Source organism: Sus scrofa, chromosome 2, assembly GCF_054392235.1.
Source record: "Sus scrofa isolate SSC_HxYL_T2T_F1_AM1 chromosome 2, Sscrofa_HxYL_maternal_Yorkshire_Landrace_v2.0, whole genome shotgun sequence".
In the NCBI taxonomy this organism is placed as follows: domain Eukaryota; kingdom Metazoa; phylum Chordata; class Mammalia; order Artiodactyla; family Suidae; genus Sus; species Sus scrofa.
In genome coordinates, this window is record NC_139384.1 from 144290142 (window position 1) to 144310206 (window position 20065).

General features: G+C 39.1%; 1 protein-coding gene across 24 annotated transcripts in view; it reads right to left on the reverse strand.

The window, feature by feature from the left end:
• The window catches only part of RAPGEF6 (Rap guanine nucleotide exchange factor 6), a 244827-nt gene that overhangs the window by 65389 nt on the left and 159373 nt on the right, over nt 1–20065 (reverse strand). For all 24 annotated transcript variants that reach the window (XR_014838754.1, XR_014838756.1, XR_014838755.1 and 21 more), the window contains 4 exons: nt 15375–15539; nt 11780–11887; nt 9950–10153; nt 6518–6626 (listed from right to left, as the gene is read on the reverse strand). Coding sequence is in view for 19 of the 24 variants with exons in the window: in XM_085014495.1 (XP_084870621.1) it covers nt 6518–6626; nt 9950–10153; nt 11780–11887; nt 15375–15539 (586 nt within the window). In the remaining 5 variants the exon portion in view is untranslated. The remainder of the gene's footprint in view (nt 1–6517; nt 6627–9949; nt 10154–11779; nt 11888–15374; nt 15540–20065) is intronic.

A 20065-nucleotide genomic window follows, 5' to 3' on the forward strand; every position in this document is an offset into this window, starting at 1 on the left:
TGTGAAAGGCAAGAGGAATAAATGAATGAACACTCCAGAGCAGAAAGAGGGTAAACTGAGATTGCCAGCTCTTTTCTTCTCTGGGGGAATATGCTGAGTCTAAACATAAGCAGGAGGTAAGGATCAGGTAAAAGGGGAAAGGGAAGTTTGGATGGCTGTGAGTACTGGCAGAGACACTGGACTACGAAGAAGCCCCTAAGCAATGTCACTTTTCTTCTTGGGACATCTCTATTAGCAAGACAAGGCACAAGGCTGGAAATTTCTTAGAGTCTCACAGTACTCAGGAGACAGTCACAAAACAGGGAGAGACTTTCAACAACAGATTTATCTGCTTGGTGTGGGAGGCTAAGTGCAAAATCTCTGAAGGGCAGAACTTATTTTAAAAAAGGGGACAGAAAGCTACCAGACTCTAAATCAAGAAACTGGAGGTGGGGGAAGGGGTAGGGGAACAAGGCTGAAAAAACAGAGTGAAATTTCCCAGCATCTCTCAATGCTTAGAGACAAAGCTCCACTAGAAGAGGGGCCTATATCAAGCACATGACAAGGCTTGCTCTCAACCTGAAACCAATGGACACGGTCTAACTAATTCTGCAACCCAGTGTGGCCTGGCTCAATTTCGCTTACCTTATGTGATTAAACAGAGGAAATGGCAAATCATATCTGTGAGAAAAAATTAATTTTACTACCAAGGTTCCTTTATATACAAAGTAAAGCACACAATAAAAAATTTTAAGACACACAAAGTGGGAGTTGCCACTGTAGCTCAGCACATTAAGAACCTGACGTTGTCTCTGTGAGGATACAGGTTCAACTCCCGGCCTCCACCAGCGGGTTAAGGATCCAGCACTGCCACAGCCGTGGCTGATAGGTGGATGCGGCCTGGAGCCAGTGTTGCCCTGGCTATGGAGGAGGCCATAGATGATTTGACCCCTGGTCTGGGAACTTCCATATGCTGCAAATGTGGCCATAAAAATAGGGAAAATAGTAATAATAATAAAAAAAAGACATAGAAAGTAAGAAAATAAAGTATAGGAGTTCCCGTCGTGGCGCAGTGGTTAACGAATCCGACTAGGAACCATGAGGTTGCGGGTTCGGTCCCTGCCCTTGTTCAGTGGGTTAACGATCCGGCATTGCCGGGAGCTGTGATGTAGGTTGCAGACGCAGCTCGGATCCCGCGTTGCTGTGGCTCTGGCGTAGGCCGGTGGCTACAGCTCCGATTGGACCCCTAGCCTGGGAACCTCCATATGCCTCGGGAGCGGCCCAAGAAATAGCAAAAAGACAAAAAAAAAAAAAAAGAAAATAAAGTATAAATGATAATCCAAATGTTAGGATTAACACACAAGGATTTTATAATAACCACTATAAATATATTAAATAACATGGAGGAAAAGAAATTAAATGGACGAAAAAAAGTACAAAAGAGCAGTGGATTTTATAAGAGATTCAAGTCGATATTCTAAAAGTGAAAACTATCTAAAACTAAATTCAATGCATTCACTTATCAGGAGACTGGATACAGCAGAAAATAGAATAACTTTCTTAAACACAGATTATTACAAAATATCCAAACTCAAACATAATGAAAGAAAAAATGGAAAGAATAGGACAGAAAGTAAGAGACAGATGGGACACAAATCTTTTAATACAGAATTTCCCACCAGGAAGGGAAAGAAAGAGGGGCAAAGGAAATATCTGTAGTAATAACGGCCATGAAATTTCTAAAATTGATGAGTGACATCAAGGCACAAATTCAAACACTGAGCAAACTGTATACAAAACAAATACAAAGAAAACTGTAATAGAGAATCTGTAAAATTAAAATTGCTCTGAGTCCTAGTTGCATCCTTTAGAAAATGTTGTTATTTTTGTTTAGCCTTCTGTGGGTTGTGGTTCTAGTGTTTAATTTTCAAAGTCTTTGCAGTGTTATGTGGATCTGTCCACCTTGTACCACCTAGTGGTCAGTCTAGGCCATGAGCAGAGGTCTATTCGTGCCAGTTCTCAAAGTCTATGCTATGCCAAATAGGTTTAGACTCATGCACCCACAGGATGGGGGTAAACCCAGGATTTCATCAACAATTTTATGGGGTGGTTTCCTCCATCTCAATTATCAACCTGATACTTTCCATTTCCTATGTCCTCTTTTTTGGTCCTCTAGAGGGAAACTGTCCACCGCAGTGCCTTAGAGGCCAACTAGAGGAGAAAGAGACTGGGAGGTGGGGGGTGGGGCATGGGGAGGGGAAGCAATGACATTAGCCTTCTTGGGGCCAGAGCTCCACTAAAGGGTGAGGAACATATCATCAGTCAATGCCACAAGACTGTTTGGAGGCTGGAGCCCGAGATAGTAATACAGGGAAAAAAGAGTGGAAACAAACGAACAAAAACAAAACTATGGGAATTCCGTAACTCTGCCTGAGCTTTATGAGTTTCCTTTCCTACTCCTTAAACCGGTTACTCCTGAATCTTTCTAGGTCTGCACCATAATATTCACATCCAGGTTTCATGCTGCCTTGAGTCCAGTCCAGGGGATACTGGAGTGAAAAAATGATAAATTCACTGCTGGTGGTAATACTTTGAATTCTATGAGTTCTCAAATAGATGGGTCATGATTCTGTCCAGGCTTTACTGTTGAATTCAGAGGGAGATGAAAGGTAGCACGTGTTTGCTCCATCTTACCCAGAACCAGAATTCTTAATTTGCTTTTTACCTTCATGGAAATAAGGACACATCAAAAACAGTACCTTAAAGTCACATATGTTTGATACTTTGCAGATTCTGTGGTTCTGTTTCTGTTGGTTCCGGCTTACAATGATTTTTAAAAGAGCCTCACCATCTTTGATTATTTGTTTGACTTTATATTTAAAAAAATACTTTCACAAATAATAGGCTGCTACTAAAATGCTCAAAAAAGCATTTTTGTTTTCTTTGGCCAAGTACCCAAGAGACAGGGCCAAGCCAAAATGTGAGGTTTTTTTGAGTTGCCTAGAGTACACAGTCCACGTACTCCTCAGAGTCAGATATTCGAGTTCCCAATCCTGAACAAATGTTGTTATGCTAGAGCGCTCTGGCCTTTGGTAGACTGTTCTGGCCTTTAGTGGGCTCTACACTATAAACCTGTGAATTTCTTTTTTGTCTTTATGCCATGTCTAGGGCCGCTCCCACGGCGTATGGAGGTTCCCAGGCTAGGGGTCTAATTGGAGCTGTAGCCGCTGGCCTACACCACAGCCACAGCAACATGGGATCCAAGCCATGTCTGCGACCTACACCACAGCTCACAGCAATGCCGGATCCTTAACCCACTGAGGGAGGCCAGGGATCGAACCCACAACCTCATGGTTCCTAGTCGGATTCGTTAACCACTGAGCCACAACAGGAACTCCCTGAGTTTCTATTTCTATTGATGAGAAAACAGCCATGGGGAAAAAAGAAACATCCTCTGGGGGTACAGTCTCAGGACTAGGGGTGAAGGATTTGACACACCCAGGGTCTGTGCTCTTAGCAATGGCAGGATTCCAACTCTTCCACCTTTTCTTGGGAGTCTATTGCCAAAAGAGACTCAGTCTCTCAGTTGCCTTTTGTGTACTGGCAAATGTCCCAGGACAGATATGGTTCAAGTTCACGTATTTAAGGTCTAACTTCCTTTCTGTTCAATGGCAGGTAGCTTTTTAGTAGTCTATCTCTTTTAGGTGTACCTAGTCAATACTTGAAATAGAAAGTTGACATGTTTTTTTAAACTAATTTTGCTTCGATTATAGGTACTCCTTTGAATTGGGAGTCGCACTCTTCTTCCATTCTAGAATGGCGTCTCCCATTGTTTCCTAAATACTTTCTTCTTCACATTTTCTTTCAGATCTCTTGGAATAGCACTTTAATTTCATTTTATCTTTTTTTTTCTTTATAAAAATGATATATTGGAGTTCCCCTCGTGGCTCTGTGATTAATGAATCCGACTAGGAACCATGAGGTTGCGGGTTCAATCCCTAGCCTCGCCAGTGGGTTAAGGATCCAGCGTTGCTGTGAGCTGTGGTGTAGGTCGCAGACGCGGCTCGGATCCTGCGTTGCTGTGGCTGTGGTGTAGGCTGGTGGCCACAGCTCCGACTGGACCCCTAGCCTGGGAACCTCCATATGCCGCGGGAACGGCCCAAGAAATGGCAAAAAGACAAAAAAAAACAAAAACAAAAACAAAAACAAAAAAAAAAACTTCAACTTGGGAGTTTCTGTCATGGTTCAGAGATAACGAACTGGACTAATATCCACGAGGACACAGGTTCAATCCCTTGCTCGGTGGGTTAATGATCTGGCGATGCCATGAGCTGTGGTGTAGGTGACAGACGTGGCTCGGATCCCCCATTGCCGTGGCTGTGGCGTACGACAGGAGCAAAAGCTCTGATTAGACGCCCTAGCCTAGGAACTTCCATATTTCATTGGAGCAGCCTTAAAATGACTAATAAAAATAATAATAATAATAATAAAATAAATAAATAAATAAAATTGATTTCTTCAACTTAACTATTCCTTCTACTGAATGTTTCTGCCTTTGCTACTAAAATATGTCTCCACATACTTGAAGTCACCATCTAAGACTTATTTTTCTCGGCTGTCTTTTTTCCTGAGAAGAATTCTAGAAATGATTTTCTTCTTTTTCTCTCCAGAAGAAACTCACTTACTAGGTTCTTCACCTCACCCCTGCAATAATTCTGGTTCTCTACGCCTGGTGATTCCTTGCTGTCAATTCTAATTCATACACAAAATGACCAAGAATCTAGTATCATCTAAACAAATCTGTTTTCTCGTCACAGCTTTTCTTTCTGTAGATGTTCTGACTCTAAGTTCCACGTAGGATGACCTAACTGCTCAGTTCTGCGTCATGGTAATGCCAGAGTTACTGGAACTTTATTCTAGCTACCACATCCAGACTAAAATACTCCATTTCAACAAATGTTCTACTAATATTCCTTTGAGGTACTCTTTGGTGTTTTGCATGGGGAGAAGGTTGGCTGACTACACTTTGCCTGAGGTAAGAAGTCTTGAGGGTATGGATTCCCTTCTGAAGCACCACCTCTAACTCCTACCCTCTGCAATAGTCAATCTAGGGTTCTGCAGGGCTATCGTTTCTCATCAAAGAGTTCTGAGGTTGTGGTTTCTCTTCCTCTTGCATCTTTCAGATGAACTTTGTCTTCTGGGTTCATGTTATTAATCACTACATTATACTGTCATTATTTCTTACACACAACCATATTTGATACCAGTTAGTAATTATTATGTGCCAGGCACAAAAAGTTGAAAGGTACTGATGCTTACAAAAACCCTATAAAACAGAAATGGAGAAACTGAAGTTTAGAGAGACTAAATAACTTGTTTTGGGGGTCAGAGCAATCTTTGCTTTCATATTTTTCAAAATCAGAGTCCTTTTAGTTTAATCCAAAAGTTGGTGTTTCTAGATACTAGTCAAAAGCTAGGAAATCTAAAAACTGTTAAGGTTTACTTACTTATTCTATGCTAAACTTATATAATATTTGGAAATTGCCAATAGATTGCTACATGCCAGATTTAGCATGATGTAATTCAGTAAAAGGCACCCAAGCGAAAAGAGGAAAAACACCAAATGTTTCACTTTTCATTATGAGTAAGTTCAGTATAAGGAGGAGCCAAAGTTGGGAGATAGACAGACAAAGAGAAAGAGAGAAAGACACAGAGACAGATACAGATACACACACTTCCTTTTACAAAGGCATGGTTTTTAAGTTCAACTCTTATTCCTCAAATTTCAACCTGAAGGATGTAGAGAATTTTTTTTTTCTTCCCTACTTCATAAGGACTCTTACAGTTTCTTTAATAGTTTTCAATTGTTAAACTGTTTTTCCTGTCACCCTTATTTTATGATATCTAATGAAACTCAGTTTTTCCTAAAAGTTAAAAAAAAAAATCAAAACAGTAGATTAAGTTAAAAGTACAAGCTTCATCCTAGCTTCATTCAATATTAACATGATCAAAACACGACAAGCACAGTAATCCATATTTTTACACAGAAAGGTGAAGTACACTGTTATTAAAAATTGGCAATTCACTAATTAATTCAATGTCTTAAATCAATTTATTTCTATGATACAGCTAATCTAGCATTCATTTTATTATTTCAGAAAGCTAAAACATCAGAAGTAGACTGACTTGCACATTATCAGGGGGAAAAAACCCTATGACTGTTAAGTCATTTAGTATCTCCGTGCAAAGTACAGTACATAGTAGATACTCAGTAGACATTTCATAATTGACTGACTGTAGCTGTACACCTATTTTAAAACTAAGATTTCAAAATAATTAAACGCAAGTAAAAAATATTCTAGAATACAGAATACTTATCTCAGCACTAAAGATCCTAAAAATGTTCAAATAGCATAGACAGAAACATGTTTTCAGTATTTACCATCTTCCTTTTCATTGTAGTGACTTTTTTTCTTTTCTATTACCCACTCCCCTGGCCAAAGAAATTCTCAGATAGTTTTTTTACAACAAAACTCACCAAAAATGTTGGTCTTTACAGTAAGTGCAAGATGAGTATTATTCCTCAAAATTTCAAGGGCCTTCGCAAATGTTATATTCTCAAAGTTTTGTCCATTTACTTCCATTATCTTGAGAAAAGTTTGAAAAATACAAGTTAAGACAGCAACAGTATTAATTACTTCTGCAACCTTAAGTTTTAATGGTAAAAAAAACTAAATACAAATAAAATGCACTCATGTGAACCGTTACCTCTGTGAGAGGTAAAATTACTAATAATTTCTCTACATTTTTGTATTTTCCCAAATATCTACCACAAACTTTTTTTTTTTTCCCTCAAGTTCATTCCCTCTGGGATCATATGGAAAAAACATTTGTTTAAACATATGTTTTACATATTAAGGAACAATTTTAATCATGTTAGATCAGCTCATAAAAATTATCACCTGTGTGTGTATAAATAAATTCTAGTTACGTATTCTAAATGCAAATTTACTACTTTTAAAAGAGATAAATTCACTTAAAAGTGGTACTCTAAATACAACTAAGTATTTTTCCCCACTGACTGAATTAGGCAATCAAAAAGCAACAAGTACAACTGTGATGGAATCTTGTTCCATTGATACTGCTGATCCTTCAGATCAGGGCTTCCCAAACTTGGCTGTACCTCAGAATCTTCGTGAAGCTTATTCCAAAAGTACTAATTCCATGGAAAAGGACAAAGAAATAAACATAATGAGAAGAAAAAAAAAAGGCAGCACAAAGGACAGGTGGCAAGGAATGACACAAAGTTTTCAAAAGAACAAAAAGGAGTAAGAAACAAAATATTAGGAAAAGGAAAAAGAAATCACAGAAGTAGAATTCCCAGAGTTCAAGACAGTCTTTAGTCTATATACTGGAAATGGATCATTCAGTAACATGAAAAGAAAGCAGAGATCTTTTTTTTTTTTTTTTTTTTTTTTAAATACATCTCAAGAAAACCTTTAATTCCAAGGACTTAAAGAATCTATAAGCATCACTGTGGAGGTCCGTGGGGCAAAAGTTGGGGGTGGGGGGAAGGAACCAAAGATACCTAGAAAAGAAAATTAAAGAAAGGATAGTTTGGACTTCTTTTGGGCCATACTAAGAGGATGTGGTACTTTCCTCTGACTTCAACGTTCTGAGGGGGAAAATGACTGTGATTAAAGATTTTTATATGCCACTGAACAAAAGCATCATCAGATGCGTAAGGATGCACAAAATTAAAGTACCCAATTGCCCTTTCTGAAAAAAGTACTAGAAAATGTTCTAGAAGTACGAGAAGACAATTGTGAGAAGAATCAAAATAATGGGGACATATGGGCACAGATGAAGTGGAGGTCATCAGTGAACTCAGTACGGCAGGTGCAAATGTCTGAATGATTGTTAGTAATAAGCTTATGATACTTCATGCAAATGTCAAAGTGCTCTTAAAAGAGAAGATCCATAGTGTTAAAATAATTTTGTAAACTATATCCAAAATCTTAGATAATTTCAATAATACCTGGGAAGACTGAGAGAAGTAAAGCATGATTATTTTTCTGCTCTCTCAGGAATGAAACCGCAAGATTTCTTTTTTTCTGCGAAGAATGAATTTCTTAAGTATGTTTATAAAAAAATACTGGAACAATAAATATAATGATTCCAGGTGCCTAACTAATAGATGAGTAGTCTGGGGTAAGGCCTAGAAATCACTATTTTAAAAAGCTTCCTTGGGGAAGAAGGATATCATTAAAACTTCATGTAAGAGCCTTTTTTAAAAAAATTAAATCACTTATTTTTAAATTTTAAAATACTTTATTATAATATAAGTTTTACTTATTATATAAGAGTTTCTTGGAGTTCCCATCGTGGCTCAGCAAAAAACGAATCTGACTAGCATCCACGAGGATGCAGGTTGCAGGTTCGATCCCCAGCCTCGCTCAGTGGGTTAAGGATCCGGCGTTGCCGTGAGCTGTGGTGTAGGTGGCAGACACAGCTTGGATCCCACGTTGCTTTGGGCTGTGGCGTAGGCCAGTGGCTTCAGCTCCATTTCGAACCCCTAGCCTAGGAACCTCCATATGCCAAGAGGGCAGCCCTAAAAAGACAAAAAAAAAAGTTTCTTAATTCCTTGCACAATTGATACCTGGGTTGGATCACTCTGTTGTGTGGCTGCTTTGTTCTGGGGTGTTACAGCCTAGTTAGCAGTATCCCTGGCCTCTATCCACTGATGCCAGCAGTAATTCCCATATCATGAAAATCAAAAATAACTCCAGACATTGCCAAATGTCTCCTGGATGACAAAATCATCACTGGTTGAAAGCCACTGTTCTGTTCTGAAGTACACAGAACTTTTCATTATGTGAATGCCCTTATAATTTTATTTTATTTTATTTTTGTCTTTTTCTAGGGCCGCACCCGAGGCACATGGAGTGCGGGGTCAAATCGGAGCTGTAGCTGCCAGCCTACGCCAGAGCCACAGCAACGTGGAATCCGAGCGGCATCTGCAACCTATACCATAGCTCACGGCAACGCCGGATCCTTAACCCACTGAGCAAGGCCAGGGATTAAACCCGCAACTTCATGGTTCCTAGTCAGATTCGTTAACCAATGAGCCATGACGAGAACTCCATGCCCTTATAATTTTTAGAAATTACAGCATAATTTGGTTAAAAGTAAAATAAATTCAGGGTCTGAATGAATGAACAACAAATTTTAAATGGAAAATATTAAGCTTCCAGAATCATTCAGCCTGATGTGCTGGTATGTGCGAGAACCATTTAGAGAGCTTTGTGCAAATCAGATTTCTAGTCCTCATCTCTAGAAAATGTAATAAGATTATTAAGACTGAAGAGGGTCTAGGAATTTGTTTTTTAGTACGAAGGTTGTCACGAACCTCACTGTGAAGCACACCATTCAACAGTTAACTGCTACCTATATGGTGAGAATAAATCCCTATCAATTTCCTCCCAGCATCTCATTTCTTTGCCTAGACCTCACCTGGCTCACTCGGCTTATGTATATAGTTCCGTTACCATATGAACATTACTTAAACTGAAACCATCATTTACAGTAATCTTTGGCCACTTAATTTTAGAGTGGTATGGACAGAAGTACTTACTCTTTCAAAGCAAGCAAGTGTGCCAACTCACATACCAGTCTTTCTGCAATATTGTGCAACTGCTGGCAGATAGAGTTTCCTAATTTTTGGAGGACGGACAGGGACTATTAGGCTGTTTCCAGATATACTATATCAAATTTTCCATTAACAGTAAGGTATGAATGGCAATTACGTTTTTAAAGTGAACCATTTAAAGATACTGCCTCTAAAAAGAGGCTTGAAAAAATATTTCCTTATATTGATCATGCTTACTTGAAGAACTATCAGATGAGAAAAAAAGTAGGAGACATTAATTATAAGAAGTCTTAATTTTTAAGTCACTGGTTATTTACTTACCTGATCACCACGTTTCAGTCCAGCATCAGCAGCTTTGCTACTAGGTTCTACACCTTCAACAAAAATACCAAATCCTTTCTCAGTCCCTCCATTAAGGCTGAAATGCAGAGGGGACTCCCGGGAAGCCTTCTGCAGCACAACCTGTCTCCACTTAGCTTTTGCAGCACAAGCAATATTCAATAACCGGAGATGACCATTCATTTTCTAGAAAGTAGAAAAGGTAAGAGATATATAAATGTTATGTATCTATTTCTACAGGCTTTTTAAAAACCATCTAACTTTATTAGAAGTCGAGCTATATTTGAAATACAGAGTAAATAAAGAACACATTGAGCAGGGGTAAATAAAAGTGAGGGAGAGAAACCTTCTACCCCTTGAGCTCTCTAAAGATCTCTTAATACGGTTTTTAAAAATGTCTAGACAATGACAGGCTAGAAAAGATTCCAAGATGATGTCTTATTGAGAGAGAGATGATAAAAAAATTATTTCTTCACTTTCTGAATATTCCTAATACATATCCCATTACTACCCTGCTTTTCTCCTGGGTGTTACATAAAACTAGAATCTTTTGAAAACTTTATTTGAAACTTTAAAAGGACTTGAATCACCTTTCTAAACACTGTCTAATATTCAAAGACACATTCAAGTCTTCATCTCTTCCAGAAATACTATTGCTATTTTATTTCAGATCTTCTTTAAACTTAGTAATATTCTAATTTCCAAGTTCTAATACCAGCTTAATTATTTTAACTATTATCGAATTGTGTGTTAAGTGTACATCTCATGTCCTTAACAAGAAGCTACTTTTTTTTTTTCATGGTAGGAACCAAATCTTATACTTGTTCTAATCCTATATAATAGCTTGGAATATAAAGCAGAATTCAATAAATAGTTGATAACTAACTCAATTACTATGAAAAAAAAAAATCCCTTGATGGTAAGGCAGTTTCTGTTTTTCATAAACCCGTGGAACATTTACATAGTTAGCAATGGAAGGGCCAAATGATGACGGTGAGCTTCCAGGGCCTCTTAATCAAATTCCCTGTTCATTCTCCCCATTTTGCATAGAGCAGATGGGCTACTACAAAGGCTACAAGAAACCAAGACATAAGGAAAGGGACAAAAAGTCCCCCAATTTCCCCATCTTTATTCAACTTAATCCACTTCTACTCTATGAGTAACTACAATCATTCTTGAAAACTTCCTATGTGCCAGATTTTGCTCAGATTCTTATTTCCATTAGCTCATTATACCTCACAACAATCCTAATAATCTAGAGACTACTATCTATAAAATAAGACTACAGAGGCAAGTAAGGCTGGACAACCTTGTCCAAGTTCACATAACCACCAGGTGGTAAAGTGCGAATAATTCAGGCAATCTGACTCCTGAGCTGCATTATTATTTACTTTCTAAAATTTCAAGTTGCCTGGAGCAGACAACCCAACTGCAGTTCAAAGTTTTACATCTAATAGGGAGAATAAAACGTATTTATCAATAGCTACTGTGAAAGTTAAAAAGACCTTGAGGGTATTATCTTAAGTGTATGTTTAGAACAACTGATATTACACATAGAAGGGAGACTTAGAAAGTCTAACGTAGATCCATTATGTACCCCTAAATCAGTGAAGACTTTGGAAGAAGCCCAATTTTTGTTTGGGTTGGAGTGGCAGAGGATGAGCAGAAGTCTAGAATACAGATTTGGAAGTTCTCAGAACAGACATTCAAAACGAAAAAATGAAAGCTGTTCTGAGTTGCTATTCTTTGAGGGTAGGTGGGTGGTTAAGAATTCTTAAATTCTAAAGAACAAAAAATTCTTATGAGCCTTACTGTATCTTCCAGATTTTTTTCAAATTCCTCCAGAAATCGAGTCATAGCAGGATCACCTTCAAAATCATTAAAATGATTATTTACCCATAATAACACAATCCGTGTTACCTGTAGAAACATGGGGAGAGGGAGCATACAATTACACAAGAGGCATTCCTTATGCAAAAATAGGTTCCAAAAGCATGTTCAAAACAGGGGGATGTGAGCTTTAGAGCAAACCCCTTTGCCCTCTTGTCACACATAAAAGGCTTATTTTAATAGAGAGGCATGGTTTTGAGCTTCTGATTCCTGAAAGAGCCAAGACTCTGCTTCCTCACTGACAAAACACAAGCCTGTATACTAACATGTAAGAAGTACACGGGGAAGTTCCTGTGTGGCACAGTGAGTTAAGGAAGCATGCCACTACAGCTGTGGCACAGGTCTCAGCTGCCTTCCAGGTTTGATTTCTGGCCCGAGAACTTCCACACGCTTCGGGTGCAAGTACATGGAATGTGTTATTTCAGACAGTAACTTAAAAATGCAAGCTTCTAAGCTCAGGCAAAGGTCAAAAGTGTTTCTTTAGCTGAGTACACATTTTATCAAAACTGTAACAAAACTTTAAAACTCCCTTCATAAATACTGTGAATTTTCAAGACTGTGAACTAATTTATTACTTTGTGCCACAGATTAACAGAAAAGCTACAAACTAACAGATGGAGGCTGAACTGAATAATGTGCCTAACAATCTAAGTAATTTGTGTATTCTTAAAGTTGTGGTAAAATACACAAAAAATCCAACATATTAATAAGCACTTTAAAGTGTACAATTCAATGGGATTCAGTACATTCACAATGGTGTACAAACACACCCACTACAGAGTGTCAGAACATTTTCATCATTCCAAAAGAAAACTCTTTTCCCAATAAGCAGTTGCCTCCCATTCTGCCCTCCTTCCAGCCTCTAACAGCCACAAAATTGCTTTTCTTTTTCCATGATTTGTCTACTTGGATATTTCATATAATATGTGACCTTTTCTGACTGGCTTCTTTGACTTAGCATAATGTTTTCAAGGTTTATGCATGTAACAGCACCTATCAGTTATCTCATTTCTTTTTACGGCTGAATAATATTTAATTATACGGCTATACCATATTTTGTCAACCATTCTTCAGTTGATGGATATTTTGGTTGTTTCCACTTTTTGGCCATTGTCAATACTGCTGCTATAAAATACTTGTTTATGTTTCGGGAGTAGAACTACTGGGTTTCACGACAATTTCATGTCTAATTTTTTGAAGAGGTGCTCCCATTGTGACTCAGAGGGTTACGAACCTGACAGACACAGTCTCCGTGAGGATGTGGGTTTGATCCCTGGCCTCGTTCAGTGGGCTAAGGATCCGGCGTTGCCACGAGCTGTGATGTAGGCTGCAGAAGCAGCTAGGATCCAGTGTTGTTACGGTGTAGGCCCCAGCTGCAGCTCTGATTAGACCCCTGGCCTGGGAACTTCCATGAATGGCAGGTGCAACTATAGAAAGGGGAAAACAAACTGCTGTACACAGCAGCCACACCATTTTACATTACTACAAGCAGTATATAGGAACTTCGTTTCCTCCACATCACCATTCTTGAAGCGCTTGTAATTTCCTTTCTTTTTTTTTTTTTTTTTTTTTTTTTTGTCTTTTTTTAGGGCTGCACCCGTGGCATATGGAGGTTTCCAGGCTAGGAGTCTAATCAGAGCTGTAGCCGCTGGCCTACACCACAGCCACTGCAACACCAGATCCGAGCTCATGGCAACACTGGATCCTTAACCCACTGAGTGAGGCGAGGAATCGAACCCGCAACCTCACACTTCCTAGTTGGACTCGTTTCCACTGTGCCACGACGGGAACTCCTTCCTTTCCTTTTTAAAGTCATCTTAGTAGGTGTAAAGCAGAGTCTCATTGTGGTTTTGATTTGCGTTACTCTGTGCTAATAACGCTGAACATCATTTTCGTGTGATTGCTGGTTATTTACATACGTTCTTGGGAGAAACGTCTATTCAAGTCCTTTGTCCATTTTTTTTTTTTTTGGTCTTTTTGCTATTTCTTTGGGTCGCTCCCGCGGCATATGGAGGTTCCCAGGCTAGGGGTTGAATCGGAGCTGTAGCCACCATCCTACACCAGAGCCACAGCAACGCGGGATCCGAGCCGCGTCTGCAACCTACACCACAGCTCACGGCAACGCCGGATCGTTAACCCACTGAGCAAGGGCAGGGACCGAACCCTCAACCTCATGGTTCCTAGTCAGATTCGTTAACCACTGCGCCACGACGGGAACTCCCCTTTGTCCATTTTTAAATTGTATTGTCTTTCTGCTGTTGAGTTGTATGAGTTCTTTATACATTCTGGACACTAGACCATTATCAGACCCATACGATTTACAAATATATTCTACCATTCCATGTGTTGTCTTGTTTTTCTTGATAGTTCCTTTAAATGTAGAAAAGGTCTTAATTCTGATGAAGGTTAATACATCTATTTTTTCCATTGTTCAAGCTTGTGCTTTGAATATCATACCTAAGAAACTACTGCCTAATCCAAGGTCATGACTTTTTAACCCCTTCTTTTCTTTGAAGATTATTAGAGTTTTAGCTCTTATATTAGGTATCTGATCCATTTTGAGTTAATATGGAGTATGGGGTAAGGTAAAGACCAAACTTCATTCTTTTACATGTGACTATCTAGTTGTCCCTAAATCATATTTTTGTTCACTCTCCACTACGCCTTCATTTCCTCAACAACCTAAGGAACTATATACGATTCCGAAGGCAGGGGGAAGGCAAGCCTGTAGTTTTGGGCACTTCAGTTTCCCAAACAATAGAATTCCATAGTTCAGCTACATGTAATTTATTGTCTTTAAAGTATAACTCATTTCAGGCAATTATGCCCCAAATTTTATTTTTCTTAAAATAACTAGCTTCTTATCAGGTACTGAAGTAGTTACTGGTAATAATCTACCAGTAGTTGAGTTATTACTAGTCTTTCCATGAAAAGTACAAACATCTCAAAAATAAGGTCAGATAATCTATTTATAAGAGCAAAAATATTTAAGGCGCGCACACACACATGAAATACTCAGAGCTAGATTTAAATAAGTTACAGCAGTGATCAATTAAGATTAAAAAGACAAACTGTTTTAAATGATCATAAAGTTGTTAACTCAGAAAAATCAATGTATTTCTATTTGGGAGCTCACAAACAATCTAAGCTCTCTTGAAAAAAATTAACATGGTGAATATGCTTTCTACACTATTAAACAACTTTTAACCATTTTACTGATCTCAGAAACAACCAAGAATTTTGGTAAGTACAGAAATACTATCATGTATCATGTTTTCTGAATTTACAGTTATAGCACAGCCCTTCAGTTTTTGCTGTTTAAAAGGCAAAATACCCACTGTTAACACACTATTTTGTCAAAAAAGTAACTAAGCAGAGATATGTCTATAATGACTCAATAACTTTTTAGGTGAATTAAACCTTATCAAAACAAACACTTACCAACTGCAAAGGTTTGGGGGTGATAAAATTTAAAGGTTAAAATCACTTTCATGCCGTTTATATTTATAAAACTAACCTTATCCCTTAGGCTGTCAATTTTAAACCACTCCAAGAGTTTGATCCCAACATCCAAAGGACTCTCAAGAAATGTTCTATAAGTTAATAGGAAATCTTCTATATAAGTTGGGTCCACAATGGAATGCTCTTCTATTAAATGCATGATGAGACGCTCAGGTGTTGCCTAAAAAGCAAAAGATGGGAAGAATTAAAAAGTAAACAAGTAACTCAGGAACCAAAGAACTCCTACTGATGACTTCCCTTTGCAGCCATTCTATTACAGAAGTCCTCAAAGGGGGGTATCACTTAAAACCCTCAGCATGGGAGCAGATAGTCTTTCCAGGTTGTAGACCACCAGCACGCAGAGGTTTAGAGAGAGAGGCAGCCGAGGAATACAATGCACATCAGCACTTACTCAGCTGTAGCTACGTTTATCAGCATTTTTATCACTGCATTGGGGGATAATGCAATAGCTGTCTCAAGTCAAGAGAAGGAAGAGGTGAGTATTAAATAAATATGATGTAAATAAATAAAGCTTTCCTTAAAATTTAATCATCCTCAGATTCTCTTCTGTCCCAGACTACAGAAGCAATGTAGCAGTTCAAGATAGCTTGTTTTATAACGGTTGTTACTTCCTAGAATAGAAGTTTCCTCTTCTATGGTTTCTCTATTCTACTTCACCAGAGGAACCAGAAGTTCTAAAGATAGTTTTTACATTAACTGCATGCCTGATTCCTAATTTATAAAAAGAAATGCAAGCAACACTTACCGACTGCTCTCCTTGAGCTTCTGAATCAGTGTTAAAATTTACTACCTCTGCAGCCTTTTCAAAAGTGGGTACACAGGAGTTCCCCTTGTGGCTCAGTGGTTAACAACCCCGACTAGTATCCATGAGGACACGGGTTCAATCCCTGGCCTCACTCAGTGGGTTAAGGATCTGGCATGAGCTGTGGCATAGGTAGGAGACGTGGCTTGGATGCCGCATTGCTGAGGTGTGGTGTGGGCTGGCAGCTGCTGCTCCAATTCAACCCCTAGCCTGGGAATCTCCGTATGTCCTGGGTGCAGTTGTAAAAAGACCACAAAAAAAAAAAAAGTGGGTACATAAACAATATGTTAAGCCAAATACAAAATCCAATCGTCGCCCATAACCTCAAATTTCAGTTGTTGCATTCACCCAAACAATTCCATTTGTCAGAATCACTGCATGGTGAACATAAATTGATACTAACAATGTTCTTGGAATTTTCTTGTGGTGCAGCAGGTTAAGAATCTGGTGTTGTGAACACAGTGGCTTGGAAACCGAAAAGAAAACAGAAAGACAACTTACAGAATGGGAGAAAATACTTTCAAATGATGCAACTGACAAGGGCTTAATCTCTAAAATATACAAGTAACTTACACAATTCAACAGCAAAAGAGCCAAGAACTCAATGGAAAAAATGGCCAAAAGACCTGAATAGACACTTCTCCAAGGAAGATACACAGATGGCCAACAAGCACATGAAAAAATGCTCAACATCCCTGATTATTAGAGAAATGTAAATCAAAACTACCATGAGGTACCAGCTCACACCAGTCTAAACGCTGGAGGGGGTGTGGAGAAAAAGGAACCCTCCTGCCCTGTTAGTGGGAACGTAAGCTGGCACAACCACTATGGAGAACAGTGGGGAGGTACCTTAGAAAACTATACACAGAACTACCATATGACCTAGCAACCCCACTCTGGGGCATATATCCGGACAAAACTCTACTTAAAAAAGTCACATGCACTCGCATGTTCACTGCAGCAGTATTCACAATAGCCAAGACATGGAAACAACCCAAATGTCCACTGACAGACGACTGGATTAAGAAGATGTAGTATATATACACAATGGAATACTACTCAGACATAAAAAGAACAAAAACAATGCCATTTGTAGCAACACGCATGCAACTAGAGACTCATATTGAGTGAAGTAAGTCAGAAAGAGAAAGACAAATACCATATGATATCACTTATATCTGGAATCTAATATACAGCACAAATGAACCTTTCCACAGAAAAGAAAATCATGGACTTGGAGAATAGACTTGTGGTTGCCAAGGAGGAGGGAGAGGGAGTGGGATGGACTGGTAGCTTGGGGTTAACAGATGCAAACTATTGCTTTTGGAAGGGATTAGCAATGAGATCCTGCTGTGTAGCATTGGGAACCATGTCTAGTCGCTTATGATGGAGCATGATAATGTGAGAAAAAAGAATGTATACATGTATGTGTAACTGGGTGACCATGCTGTACAGTAGAAAAAAAACTGTATTGGGGAAATAACAATAATAAATAAATAAAAATAGAAATTAAAAAAAAAAAAGAATACAGTGGCTTGAGTTGCTGCTGTAGTGTGGGTTCAAACTTCACAGGCCGTGAGTGTGGCCAAAAAGAAAAATGCTAACAATGTTTTTATTTAAGAATTTCTTAAATAAAAAAGTGTACAAACTGACAGTAAGATTAGGAGTTCCCGTCATGGCTCAGTGGTTAACGAATCCGACTAGGAACCATGAGGTTGCAGGTTCAATCCCTGCCCTTGCTCAGTGGGTTAAAGATCCGATGTTGCTATGAGCTGTGGTGTAGGTTGAAGATGCGGCTCGGATCCCGCATTGCTGTGGCTCTGGCGTAGGCTGGTGGCTACAGCTCCAATTAGACCCCTAGCCTGGGAACCTCCATATGCCACAGGTGCGGCCCTAGAAAAGGCAAAAAGACAAAAAAAAAAAGATTGGAAATCATTGTTCCAGAAAAAAGTCAGAGGAAATGCTCTTTAAATCACCTATTTAAGGGACAAGACAACCACGGGTCATTCCTATTCTTAGATCGTGTATATAGCTAAGTCAGGGGTGGAACTGATCAACGCGGTTTTTGTTTTTGTTTTGTTTTCTGCTTTTTAGGGCTGTGACTGCAGCATATGAGAGCTCCCATGTTAGGGAGTTCTAGATGCTGGCCTATGGCACAGCCACAGCAACTCGAGATCCGGGCGGAGTTTCTGTGACCTATACCACAGCTCACAGCATGCTGGATCCTCACCCACTGAGTGAGGCCAGGGATCAAACCCATTTCCTCATGTATATTAGTCAGGTTTGTGAACCACTAAGCCACTACAGGAACTCCTATTTTCTTTTCCACAAAATTTTATTTACGTATAGTTGATTTACAAAGTTGTGTTAATTTCTGGTATACAGAAAGTGTCCAGTTATACATTCTTTTTCATATTCTTTCCCACTAGAGTTTATCAAGGATACTGAATATAGTTCCCTGTGCTATACAATAGGGCCTTGTTGTTTATCCATTCTATATATAATAGTTTGCAGCCCAAATGTTGTTTTTGTTTTGTTTTGTTTTGCTTTGATTTTTAGGGCCGCTCCCACAGCATATGGAGGTTCCCAGGCTAGGGGTCAAATCGGAGCTAGAGCTGCCAGCCTACACCACAGCCATAGCAACACAGGATACGAGCCACATCTGTGACCTACACCACAGCTCATGGCAATGTCAGATCCTTAACCCAATGAGCAAGGCCGGGGATCGAACCTGAATCCTCATGGATGCCAGTCAGATTCGTTAGCTGCCAAGCCACAACAGGAACTCCTAGATCTTGGATTTTAAATGCAGAGCTCTTTGGAGAAATGTCTGATTCCAAAGTAGGAGCAGGAAAAGTAAAAGATAAGCCTGGAATATCCTGTTTTGCCAGTGAATAAGGAAGCTCTTAACAAATGACTGGGACATGTCAAAGGGATACAGGAGTGAGCCTAAGAGGGTCCCACTGGCCAACTCTAGACAATTTGATGATCAGAACAACACTGACGGTAAGGGAATACAATACGCAAGCTCTTAACAGTACCATTAAGGGCGGGGGGGAGAGTGCTCATTCTTAGAGAATTACAAAAAATGCAGAAAAAATAACAGAACTGAGGCAGGAGTAGTCAACTGAAATGAAGAGTGGTGGATGGTGGTTTGTAGGACATAGTGACACTACCCCAAAACATTTCTGTTCCAAATGCTCATTAATTACAAAGGTGCTTTACAGTGAAGAAAACTGACAGACACTAACATGACCAGACGAAGGTTAACTTCAGTAGTGGCTGGGATAGATGGGCACATGCTCCTTGAGACCACGCACTGAGAACACAACATTACTTCTGCAGAATTCCTGCCAGGAAAGCATGACTTTGGTCTGGGCACCAGGAAACACCGTACAGATCCAGGATGAGGGTCATACCACAGACTGTAAGGTCTGTATTCTTTAAAACTGCTGAGAATGTGAACAGGAAAGACTGTTCCTAGAGTAGACTTAAGTGACATGACAACTAAATGCAACCATGTCCTGGATGAGATTCTGCACCAAAAGAGAAAAAAAGCTATTGTTGGGATAGTTGGTAAAAATCTAAATAGGGTCTGTGGCCTGAATGGTTTTATATCACTGTCCATTTCCTAACTTGAAGGGTTCTATGGTGTATATATGGGAGAGTGTTCTTGTTTTCAGGAAATACCCAATGGAGTATTAGGAATGATGAGGCATCACATTTCAAGATTGCCCTCAAAAGTTCAAAAAGAGTGATGATGATAGATAAAGTTCAGTGAAATACAAAGAGTTGGGGGATGGGAGTCAGAGTGCTGTTCTTGCAACTTTTCTGTAAGTTTAAAATTATAGAAAATAAGGCTCGACATGACCCTTCATAAGATG